General features: G+C 31.4%; 1 protein-coding gene across 1 annotated transcript in view; it reads right to left on the reverse strand.

Annotated features, from left to right (window-relative positions):
* Positions 1-5,391: 5,391 nt before the first annotated feature.
* The window catches only part of NYAP2 (neuronal tyrosine-phosphorylated phosphoinositide-3-kinase adaptor 2), a 298,614-nt gene continuing 290,474 nt past the window's right edge, over positions 5,392-13,531 (reverse strand). Inside the window, exon 8 of the mRNA XM_031957951.1 lies at positions 5,392-8,647. Within this exon, the coding sequence (XP_031813811.1) occupies positions 8,420-8,647 (228 nt within the window). The 3' untranslated portion in view covers positions 5,392-8,419. The remainder of the gene's footprint in view (positions 8,648-13,531) is intronic.

Genomic DNA, 13,531 nt, shown 5'->3' on the forward strand with positions numbered 1-13,531 from the left:
AAGGTATTAGTTAAGATTAAGTTGTTTAACTTTCTATGTGGAAAGATGGTCCTTGGAACTCCTAAAAACAATCTCATTATTCAGGCAGATAAAAGGACTATATGTAAACAAGAGTCATGGGTGAGTTCAATAAAATAAGATGATATCTAAAATAATAATAATAAATTAAAGTATGAGAAAGGGAAATTCACTGGATGAAAAGGAAAAGGGGAATAGAATAGAAGAAACTATCTCATATGAAAGAGGCATAACATTACTTTTATATTATACAGGCAGACAGAGCAGCTAGGCAAGAGCACTTAAACTTTATTCTCATCAGAACAGGCTCAAAAAGTGAATAACAAATAGTATGTTGGATGCAGAAACCTAGCTTATTCTGCAGGAAAGTAATAGGAGAAAGGGATAAGAGAAGAGAAGGTGAATAGAAGTATGGGCAGATTGGAATAGGCAATAATCAGAAACAGTATACTTGTGAGGATACTTTTTGAAAGGAGAGATTTGGATAAATTGGGATGGGAAGAGGAAATAAAATTGAGAGAAATGAGCAGTTATATCAAATATCTCCGATAAAGCATTATTTCTTATTGAGAACTGAGTCATATTTATATAAAAAAGGAGTCACACAATTGATAAATGGTCATAGGTTATAAGCAGGCAAATTTCAGACAAAGAAATCAAATCAAAATAAGCATAGTCATATAGAAATGCTCTAAATTATTTTTGATTAGAGAAATGAAAATTAAAACAACTCTGAGGTATTACTTCATACAAATCACATTGACTAATATGATAGAAAAGGAAAATGACAAATGTTGGAGGAGATATGGGGAAACTGAGGTACTAATTCACTGTTGTTGGAGTTATGAACTCTTCCAATCATTTTGAAAGTAATTTGGAGCTATGCTGAAAGAGCTAGAAAAACACAAATACCCTTTTACCAAGCAATACCAAAAATAGATCTATATCCCAAAGAGATAAAATAATAAAAAAAAATCCCTGAATGTACAAAAATATTTATAACAGATTGTTTAATGAAGGCAAAAAATTAGAAATTGAGGGGATGCCCATCAATGGAGGAATGGCTGAACAAGTTGTGGCATATATTGTGATGGGATATTATTGCGTTATAAGAAATAATTGAGTTATAATAATAATAAAAAAAAAAACCTGGAAAGACTTACATGAACTGATGCAAAGTGAAGTGGGGAAAAACAAGAGAACACTGTGCACAGTAGGAGCAATTTTGTATAATGATTATCAATGACAACTATTCTCAGCAATATCAATGGTCCAAAATAATTCCTAAGGACTTGATTAAAATGATATATATCTCCAGAGAAAATACTGATGGAATATAAATATGAACATCAATGAATGAATTCTTTTAATTATGAAAATGATATATATCTCCAGAGAAAATACTGATGCAATATAAATATGAACATCGATGAATGAATTCTTTTAACCTTTTTTTTTTAGGAGTTTATTTTTTTGTCTGTGTTTTTCTTTACAATGTGACTAATATGGAAATGTTTTGCATGATGGCATTAGCATAGTCTGTGTCATATTGCTTATCTTCTCCATGAAGGGGAAAGAAGAGAAGAAGAAAATTTGGTACTCAATGTCTTTAGAAATAAATGTTTAAACTATTTTTACATGTGATGGGGGGAAATCAAATAACAAACAAATTTTTAAGAAGTAATTGAAAAGAGTTCTAGAAACTTATTACATTCTTCCTTTAATTAAATTCAAAGAAAGTCATTTTGACTTCCTACTCTGACAAAATCTTGGAGACAAACTTTAATGGAGGAAGTGTTAAAGAGGAAATTTATAGAAAGAGTTATTTTGGGGAAGGACAAACCGATATCTTTCCTCTCCCTCCCCGTGTGTGTGTGCGCACGCGTATGTGTATATGTAATGAGACCGTCCTTAGGCAACCATGGAGATACTAAATATGGGAGAATATGGTAAACAGTGAAAGGAATGTGAAAGATTTTGAACACTTATTTTAATATTCAAACTTAGTAGGAGATCTCTAAATAGGATAAAAACTTAGAAAGAATATATATATATATAGAAAAATGTAAGTGGTGTGGGAAGCACTTAGTAAGAGAAAACTAGAAAAGGAATTAAATACTACATAGTGAACTAAGTGATATTCTTTTTTGTAAGTTATGGACAGCTATTATGTCAAATGAATTTATAACCTCATGCTAACCTACAGCATTTCTGAAAGTTAAGCATCCCAAAATGAGTTTCAAATTAACTACATGGGGGATTTCTTTAAATATTGGGGGAGGAGCTGCTCAGGAGATGTCTTTAAATAAAAATTTAAATTCAGTTCATTTGGGGTGTGAACTTCAGGAAGACACCTACGATTTTGGACCTGTGGAAGGAGAAACTCTATATGGGAGAGGCAAAGTCACCAAAATACTTTTCCTCTTTTGCTAATCAGAGAATAGTACTGCCTGAGAGGGTTGTGTGAGACCTCATGGTAGTATTTTCTGGAGAGTGGTCATTGGATAACAAATTTATCTTGTAGCAATTTCTCATTTTAATTAATTATTATCACTTAAAACAAAATTCAAGGATTACCATCCTCCCTCTAAATTTCAGAATACAGGGGAAATGTTTTCACAAGCTCACTGTTTTTATTATTCTGATCCTAAAGGACACTAAGTACATGTTAACTATATCTTAGATGTTTATAAGAGTTCAAATTTAATTTCGTGATAAATGCATCTAATTCTTGCTCTAAGAATGAATATCAGCTTATATATCAGAGTTATTGCTCTGATTTTATGACTGCTGGAAGACTGTTTTTAGGTCAAAATTGCAGTAATAAAAATGTGAAATTCTCTTTTATTTTAGTTTTCTCCTACCTCTCACTCCAGAAGAAAGTTAATGTGAATCTAATGGTTCCAAAATAGATCCCTGTTCCAAGTGTTCCCCTAAATCAATGTTTGAAAAGACCACATACAGCATCACATACTGTGACATCACTTGACAAAAATCTACACTTACCTTCTTCCTTCTTTCCTCACTCCTTCAAAAAAAAGTTCACAGGCCATGGAAATTACTTAAAATAAAAACCCAACAATTTACTATCAATCATACAATGTCAAGGTTAGTTATTTTAAACTATTGCTTTTATTATAATTACACGGGATCACAAATCAGTAAGCACAAAAGGATTGTAAAATATTTTCAATGCACTAAGGAAATGAAAACTTTTTTTTTCCCAAACAACATATTGTTACTTCAGAAGTATCAAAGTACATTTATAATTACATATCACTTAAAAAATCAAGTACAAAAATGAAAAGAAATGATATCTGTGTGTAGTCTGTGTATGTAGAAATAGTTAAGAAATACATGAGTACAGAAATCTGCTACTTATTTTTCCTTTGCACATATTTTCAGGCGCAGACCTGACACTTCTAATGACTCATGAAAAAAAGCAATAGAACATTCAATTATTAAGATATTGGTAAACATGTTACAATAGAATGAAATGGAATTTAAATGGTTTCCTTTCTTTTAAAAACCCTGTCTTTTAAAAATGTAGTGCCATTATCCACTAAAAAACATACTATCTTATATCATTTTCTTAGCTATTCTTTTAAATTTTTCAAAAAGAGTAATAAAGTAAACATACAGTGGCTAAATACGTAAACACATTTTTTTAGTGCAAGAATAACAAGACCTGTGATTTGACTGTGCTTTCTTGTCATCACAGTGCACTTTACACAAATTGCTACACTAGAAAGGTTAACTCCAAGAGTTCCAAACAAAAGAAGTGCATACTAAACATTTTATAAATATATACAGTATGTATACTGTATGTGGGTGCATACATGTGTCAATGCAGATACACTAGGGATGAGGAAACCCATTTATATGGGGAAGTCATCAAACACCTCAAAAGACTGTTCAAATATCCCTTTGTTGGGGCCAACCCCAACTATATTAATCTAAGCATGTTCATCCATAAATTTGAAGGTTAAAGGGAAATTCTACAATTTGTTTCTTTATCCCTTCAATATACCTATTTACCAAGAAGACATTGATCCAAACACCAAATTGTTTTCAATTCAGTCCAATCCTCAAGTCACTGAGTTCAAAAGCAGTTCCTCACATTGCAAAACTTTATTGATTTACATAATTCCATTGGCATACTGTATGTATGCCTGAAGATGCTTACATAGAAACAGACATTATGTGTTTATAAATTACCTTTAATACATTCCAGTCATTTGTTTTGATTATCTACTTGATCTGGAAAGCATTAAATAGAAGGCATATATACAAATATCAAACATTAATTGCTTAAACAATGCTCCTTTGTTTGCAATATAACAACTTCAACTTGGGAATGTTAGAGATTGTCTAATTAATTGCCCCAGTTCTACAGATGCCAACTTGCCCTCTCATCCAATGCAATTCAATTAAATCTGATGCAGCAAATAATTATCAGGTGTATCATTTGTGTAAGGCATTGTACTGGGCACTGTAGGATATATGAAGATGGGGAAAACAGTCTTCCAAGTTAGAATGGATAGGTCAGAAATGACTGTGTCATTGATTTAATGTGTTTCCATGGGTTGTAAGTAGGCAGGGTGAGTTGCTCAAAGTATTTTGTGGCCTCACTAGTCTAAAAATGTATCTGTAAGAATGAATTGGTCTTTACATTATAAGCTTTAGGCATTTTCTATATTTCATATGCAAATATATAAAGAAAGACAGGAATTAAGCATTCTGATGGCATTCAATCTGAGGCCATTGAATACTCCCCTTCCTCTTATCAGCATATGGATGATGCTAAGCTTATCTGCATACACACATTGACTTCTGACTTGACTAGATACATTTGTCAAACACTGTTTCAACTATTTTCACTCATGAAATCATTGAAGTAAATCAAAACTCTCCATCTAATTTAGGTATATAGACACAGTCTAAGCTAAGCATTAATAGCATGCTACTGAACAATATGTATCCTTGAAGAAATATTCCACTTACTACCTGAGTATAGCTGAGTCTAGACAGAGAACTGATTTTAAAAGGTATAATTTAGTCATGTCAACCTTCGTTTATTAAGTACAAAAAAGATTTCTGGAATGTTTAGGATGTGCAGGACCCTGTTTGAATTCAACTCTTAAGTAAAATAGTTATTTGACTGAGCACAATTATATATATATATATATATATATATATATATATATATATATATATATATTATCCATTTAAAAAATTATAGTGGTGGATTTTATAAATCAATTTTGTAAATGTGGATCTTATCAGCTAGTGCCAGAGATCACTGATTATTTCATACATGCTTCAATTATATCTATATGGGAAAAGATGGAGGCCTACATGTAAATGATAACAAAGAAACTCTATGCCAGGGAATACACTGATATGCTTTCTCTATATAGGTGATAGTATTCTCATATTGAATTGGTTTTTTTGTCCTTTTTTTGACTCACTTTCACTTCAAAAATTTCATTTTATCTCTACTGAGGAAATCTATATGCAGAAAATCCATCTCCCTGACGATCAATGAGACTACCAATGAGACTTGGAGCTGAACTAGTAGGCTGTAGCAAAATAACTTGATGACCATGTCATGCCTGATTTGATCAGGAAGATAATGAACCAGATCAATCAAGTGTTAGAGAATTTTAGTGTTTTGCTTTCAATTATCAGATCAGATCCATAATTTGTTTTTCTGGTTCTCAATAGGTTGTCTTTCCACTTAATCTTGTCTACTAACATTCTCTTCAGCTTCAAATAAAAAAAAAAAAAAAAGCAAATCATTTAATGAAAGCTTTATTTACACAAACTCATTCCCTTCCAATGTTAATCTTAATTAACAAGGGTAGTTTTTCTTTTATTTGTTTTTGTTTTTGTTTTGTCTTTGGCATCCACCACAGTGCTTTGCTTATTGCATATGCTCATTGATTAATAAATGCTCATTGGATTTGATTAGGTACATACAATCATCAATTTCATAGGCATATAATCCTGAAAATATCAGGATTTAAATCACAGTGATGTCATTTTTCATATCATTCAATTGCATCACTTTTGAATTGGGCTTGGTTAAAAATTACATGGAAATATGTATCTTAACCTAAGAAACTAGAAAAGTTAGAAAGGAGAATCAAATCTTGTTGGACACAACAGTAGATCCATTAAAATCAAAAATGTATGCTTGACCATTTGTCAAGTTTTATATATAATGCCAATTTTCCTTCATGCTTAAAAGAGATTACATAAAAAGTTACAAGTATATTAATATTTTCTTTAGCAATTATTTCCTCAATATGTTTTAAGGTTATAACAAGGATTACTACTTTGATCCTAAATATAACTTTAAAAAAGAACTACATCTCTTCAGTTTGATTTGATTGGATCTCTGTGGTATGATTTACTTAAGTAAATAGTAAACAGCTAAAATCATGAACATTTTCATTAAATCAATGTGTTTTCATAAAAGTTTTCATTTTTATAAGCCAGTGGTGGTTGGATTTTAAACAACAAACAGTTGATGAATTTGAGGGACAGAAATTATCTTGAAGTGCTAAAGACTTTTTCATAACTTCCTATAATTATGGAAAATCCTCTTACTCTTAATTTGCTTTTGCAAATATTTTCTGCATATTCAATCACACATGTAAATACAAACACTTACCTTTTTCCTTATCTTGTACAGAATTCTGAGTTTGGACATCAAAATATACATTAGCTATAAATTATTAAAATTATCTTTAAAATATCTCAAAGGCTTGAAAGGAACTACACTGATAAAGCATTACTCAAGATTTAGCAATATAGATTACAAAAAAGTATGAAATTCTATTATATTTGGTTTTATTGACCAGCATTATAGCATTGCTGTCAATATCTTTTAAAAAGGAAAGCCAATATGACAGTAATGTCAAAAAACACACTTTTCCCCCAAAGAATACTAAAATGATTGTTAAAGAATGCTCATGCTTTCAAATTTAAGAAGCGCAGTCATTTAAATATACAAAATATATGTGATCATTTACTTTTCATTTATCCGTGGCAATATTCATATTTTTACTAAGTTTTTTTTGGAAGATATATAACTCTTAACACAAATCCTACCATCATATACAATTGGAATCAACCCCATCCCAGTTTTTAAAACAAATCAAAACAATAAAATAAAAGTGACAATTCTTTGGTTGTGGTCATGGTATCATAATTTGTTACAAAGGGAAATTCTGCACAGAAAACTCTGACCTGAATATCTTAAATTAATGGATAAATGTGTTTTTAATCTTAAATGTTGGTAATTTGAGAAGCATTTGAACACACACACACACACACACTCACACACACACACACACACACACAAAGCAATGTAAACAAATCTTGAATAACTTTCATAATTTTTTTTTTTTCATCAGGCAAAAAATTAAAAACACATAAAGTCCTACCCTTCATTCTGCCGTTTATCAAGAATTGTGGCTACATTGCCATGGTTAAAAAAAAACCTTCTAGAAAACAGTATAATTTTTCAAATTCTGATATCCCTTTTCATAGTCACAGTGAACCCTGGTCTCCACTAATCAAATCAACAATGCGAGGAGGTATATCCCTACAGACATTTCTAAAGTAAAGTTATTCTACTAGGTTAGCCAAGTATATCTGAATAACTGTCTCTGGAGTGTTGACTTACCATTATTTAATATAAACAAGAGGGTATTTAAAATAAACTCCTTAAAAACTAATGTAGCAAAAGATGTTGAATTTAATATGATGTGGACATCCAAATTAGGTGCTACATTTACATTAATTTCCTGTCAAGTTTTAATACAAATAAAAAGTAACAGATGTGCCTAATGAATATGGTGATATTTAACTTCTACCATTCCAGCACCAGATTTATTCATATATTTTACTGCTGAACAATGATTTATAGTTACATGCTTTTGTACAGAAGACAAATTTAGGTGGGCAAGGACAAGAAAACAAATTAGGGGATTACATAGAAAATAGAAAATAAATTGTTTAATACATTATATAGTAAAACTCTTGATACCTCTGTAAATTATATATGTATATATGTGTACTATTTCAGGTGTTTTCTTTCAATAGACTAGTAAAATATTTACATTTTAAATATCTTTTGGATTAAAAAAAATCCTTAAACACATTTATCTCAATTTGTTGGTAAAGTTAACATGCCTTGGACTTGTATTAAGTAAGCACAACTTAACATGGATTTCCAAGGACACATTCTAAGGCATTCCGAGGATGCCATTTTTTCACTAGTAAAGAAGATGTAACATGTTGACAAATACTCTCTTAAACTAACCTGCTGAACATTTCCTCGCATACAAGTGAAATAATAGTCTTATGGAGTTTAGCATCTCACACTTTGTCATATCGCAGTATCCCAAAACACTGTTTGTTGTTTAGAATATGGTGGAGGACTGTACTTCTTTGTCCCTGTATTCTTCTTCCAACTTGGTAAAATTGGCATGCTGTCTTGTTTGCAAAGACCTTTTTCCGTTTTCTGTCTTGCCTTGATTTCTTTGCACAAACAGCGCTTTTTCTCAATCATCTCCATCATTGTATGGTCTCCATGCAACCATTGCATGCATGCCACCTATGAAAAGAGAAAGAGTGATTATAGCATAAACAAGATCTGACTATAGAGTAGAATTTTCCTTTTGTCAGAAATTTTCTTCAAAATGTCAACAAAGAGTCCTTCTACTGCAAAGTTGATAAAATTGGTGCATATTATACAAGGATCTAGAATAATTAGAACAGATAATAATTACTCAGTAAAAACAAATTATTCTTCCAGTTAATGAAGATTTTAATGTTATTTGACATTACCATGTACCTGAATCATTTAGGTCTAATATACTTTTCAAAGTATTCATCTGACTGTTTTATATCACATTTTCAAACTTTCTCAATCTATCCAAATGCAATAGTTGGTCTTGTTCTTTTCCAGACAATCTTATCTCTTAGTAATATGATTTAATGAGCATTCTCTGAATTCTTCTGGAATAGTTTGAAAAAAAAGGGCTTCCTTTATAAATTGCATTTTATAGAATTGCATGATTTCTGTTACTATTTAATGATTTACCTTGTTCAAAATAAGGTGAATAATGGTCAATTATTTTAGTCTTTCATCCAGAATGATTGCCAAAATATTGTATCAATTTAGAATTTTGAAGTTTAATGAAATCTTTAGCAAAGATCTTACTTCATGTGCTTTCTGATATTGGATATCACTTTAGTTCTTTGGGACTCCATGACCTCCTCTATAAAAAGAGAGTGTTGAAGGGGATAACTTCCAAAGTCCTTCCAAACTGTGAAGTATAGATAGATATTCAAAATTGGAGAAGGAAGAAATTCCTAGCACAGGGAAGAATGTGATGAAAGATACAAAGACAAGAACATAGAGGGTATTTTGGGGAATAGAAAGGGATTTGCAGCAGATAAGAGTATTTCAAAGGAAACAGTATAAAATAAACCTGAATTGGTAGGCTGGCGTCACTTTGTTGAGGATCAGGCTGAGGACTACAGGCTGAGGAAAAAGAATTTTACCTAGAAAAATACAATCACTGAACATTTTGAGCAAAAGAATAGCTACACACACACACACACACACACATACGCACACACACACACACACACACACAAAAAAAAAAAAAAAAAAAAAAAACAATGTTGTGGATTCTGGCAGTGGTGCCAAAGATGTAATGAAAGGAGAGAGAGAATAAGATGGAGGAGCTAACTACACAGAAGTCAGTCTCTGAATTATGGAAGTAGAAGGCATCCAATGCTAAAATATTATTCTAGCATCTCATTGTGGTTTGGGGATTATCTTGAGTAATAAAGAATTTAAGTAGAAAACAAATTGGGAAGACTTTGAGTATAGGTCCAGTGATCAGCTATGTAGGGGTCATATGAGGACCTGCACAGCTATGTCCCAAGAAGTCCATTACCAGAAGAATTACCATAGCTCATCAATTGGTTCATCACTACTTAAAAACAAAACAGCATTTGTGCATGGAAGAGCATTATCTGTATTGGCAGAAGATGTATTTGACATACCCAATGATAATATATATCTTTTGGGGTTTGAAGGATGCAGCTTAGAAAGAACATAGACTAATCCTTGTACATTATAAATCCAGAAAAAGAATTTTCTATATGCTTGTTATCCATACCAAACATCTTTCGTCAGATGTTGGAAATTGAAAGCAAGTTCAATAGTTCATTTCAAAAAGGCAGGTATGGCTGGTTCTGATGTAGACTGTAGTATTCATCACCATTTACTTCTTTAATTTTTATGACTTATGGGGAAGCATCAGTGCTATAACAGACAAGTCAATTAGGTGACATAGGAGTTATAACACTGGACTTCAAAGTCAAGGAGACCAAAGTTCGAAACCTGCTTTCAATTACATAATAATTGTTTGATCACAGGAAAATCACATAACCACTCTATCTTAATTTCTTCATCTGTAAAAATAGTACTAATCTTACAACATTGTACCAAAGGACATAACACATAAAATGTTTTTTTTAACCTCAAGATACTACAAAAATAGAAGTTTGTGATTTCATTTTTTTTTGTGGTGATTTGTTGTTGTTGTTTTCTTTCTAGAGTCTGAGGAACAGGCTTGTTTAGGAGGAATTATAAACAGTTTGGGCACAAATTGATTTTTTTTCACTTATAGCAATGAATGAAGTACAATTCTTAAGAGCTATGATGTTTTGTTGTTTGAATGACAAAATTAGAGATTTTCTAGATATAGAAGAAATTTCTCATTTCCATAAAAGAATCTCTTCCATACTAACTAAGCAGGTATTTTTTTTATTTTTGGTGTCTTTTATTTTACCTGTCATTGAATCCTTTAAATATCAGGACCATCAGAAAGTGAGGGTTCAAATGATATACCTACTATTTATTGAAACTCCAAAAATGACATCAGGCAATGTTGATTTAAATTGCATCTTTGCTATTTACTGAAACTCCAAAATGACAGTTTCAGCCATACAATTCTCAATTTTAATAAGTATTTTGCATACGGTTAGGTGTAATATGACTTAACTAAGGATGTCATAATATAAATATGCAGCAATATTGAGAAAGTACAACAGGGTGCACAGATTCAAGGTCATATCTGGTTTTAGTTGTGCTTTAATATTTACATTTTAACTGTTTCTCCTGCATATTATGTGAACAAACAATACAACAGATGGAGAAAACTTTCCAAAAATTAGAATGACTTGTGAAATCGGGATCATTTCATTTTTTTTCTTTGACTATATAGCACCTAGCACAATGCCTAGCACATAAGAGGCTAAATCAATGTTTGATGGTTGATTGATTATAGAGGCAATGCAACATAGTAGAAAGAACTCTACTGAGTTCAAAAACTTTAGTTCATCATCCATTTCTATCATTAACTATTTATGCCCCTACAGAAAAGTTATTTAGCTTCACTTGTCTTCAGTTTACTTCTTCTTTATGAAAAAGGAATAATATTTACTTTCTAAGCTGCTCAAAATATTCTATATGAATTACAGTTATTATTGTTACAGTGTCAACGTTCTCATGCTGTTGGAATTATTATGAACCCATTATATAATATTCTACTTGCTGTACGAATGTTTTTTTTAAATAAATACAATGAAATTTCTGAGGCTACATATTCAACTTTTAATTACTCATAGTCAGGCTGGCTGATTTGTGGACTACATTAAACAAATTTTCAATCACAGATTGGCCTCTAAGTATTGACCATTCAGTGCCAGACTATTATTTCCTGCTACTCAATCACATATATGTGCAAGTGGTACCATCTGCAATACCATCTTGTATTCATGTGGTCTATGATACTGGCTGGGAAAGAACCCAGGGGTCTCACAAAATTCTTGTTTTCTTCTTCATCTTTCAAAAATTAGCCAAACATAGCAGCAGGCTTTTGTAGGCAACAAGGGGAAGCAGATATTAGAACTAATGGGATGAAGTACTTTGTGAAGAAGGATAATATTGAGTAGTCACCAGAGATAACATAGAATTAAATATCCTTTTATTGACTTTCTTCTTTTACTTTGGAGGGAATAGGATAATAATCTAGTATTTAGTCAGTATTTATTGTGTATCAATAACTTTATAAGCTAGATTAAACCACATTCCCAGATGCTACAGTGTGCCTCACTTGATGAAGATAGCTAAAAGTTTATCATAGTTTTCTCCTTAATCTTTACTGCTAGTATCATGATGAATTAGTTAACTTGGGTTCCTAAAAAACTATGGCCTAGGGGAATTAAATCTAGAAGGTACTATCAAACTAGAAAGTACTGTCTTGAAGACAGACTCTTCATCAACTTTCTGAGGCGTAGTCTAGCTGAGTGAAGAGCTCATCATAAGAAGACTAAACATAAGGAGATGAATGCTTCTGTTGATTTTGTGGTTTCATTAGATTGTGAAGGAGATTCTTGAAAGCCTTTTAGAATGGTTTTCTGTAGCAGAGCAATATCCACAAAGAGCATCATAGATCTTCTGAAATACTGAACACCCCCATGTTAAAATACCCATTCTGTCAGTTTACTAACCTTATTGTTTTATGTTAAATTGGTTGAGGGGGAAAAGAGTCAGAGAACAGAGATGGTATCATTTTCTCTCCTCACCTTTCCCTCAACCTTCACTCTTCCCTCATGGAAGATATACTTTGGAAGACAGTATTTCAAGAATATCATAGAGATCTCCAAAGATCAATTCCTTGACTAAGAGTTGCCTAAATAAATTCTTCAGGCTAAAATAAGTTGGGAGTCTTTCTTTATTTTTACTGGGTTTTATTTTTTAATTGTTTAATTAATTTAATTTTTAGTAATTCCAAAAAGTTATATATAAAAGCATTGTTGAGATGACAGTACAAATCAAAGAAAATAGACCTATGCTAGTCTTTCCAAAATATTATCCTTATGAATATGAATATATGCCTGAAAATTATGTTATTCCAGATTTATTGTTATCCTTGAAATAATGTTAAATCACATTTTATAATGCTGTAATAATAGCAACTACAATCTTCTGAGACATTTTGTGCATGAAGTTTTATTCCTGTTTCAAAGCTGAGGAAACTTGAACATAGAATTTAAACTTGAATATAGCACTGAAAGGCTATGGCTTTATTGGGGAGGCAAAGCTATTAAGTCTAGAAATCACAGAACTTAGAACTGGAAAGATCCTTAGAATTCATCTAATCAAGGACTCTCCTTTTATAGATGAAAAAAAATGAATTCCTGAAAGAAATAACTTTTAACTTTTCCAAAGTCATACATATATTGAATAAAAGAGCTTGATCTGAGCCCAGGACTTGAGTCCAAACCTAGAGCTTTTCTCACTATACTATACTGTGTCATCTATTTCATTATTCTTAATTTGCAAATATATTTAAAAGACCATAGGACATATTTTATGTTATAAAAACAGGTGTACTGCTAAGCACTCATATTGTGA

The sequence above is a fragment of the Sarcophilus harrisii genome, chromosome 3 (assembly GCF_902635505.1).
Source record: "Sarcophilus harrisii chromosome 3, mSarHar1.11, whole genome shotgun sequence".
In the NCBI taxonomy this organism is placed as follows: domain Eukaryota; kingdom Metazoa; phylum Chordata; class Mammalia; order Dasyuromorphia; family Dasyuridae; genus Sarcophilus; species Sarcophilus harrisii.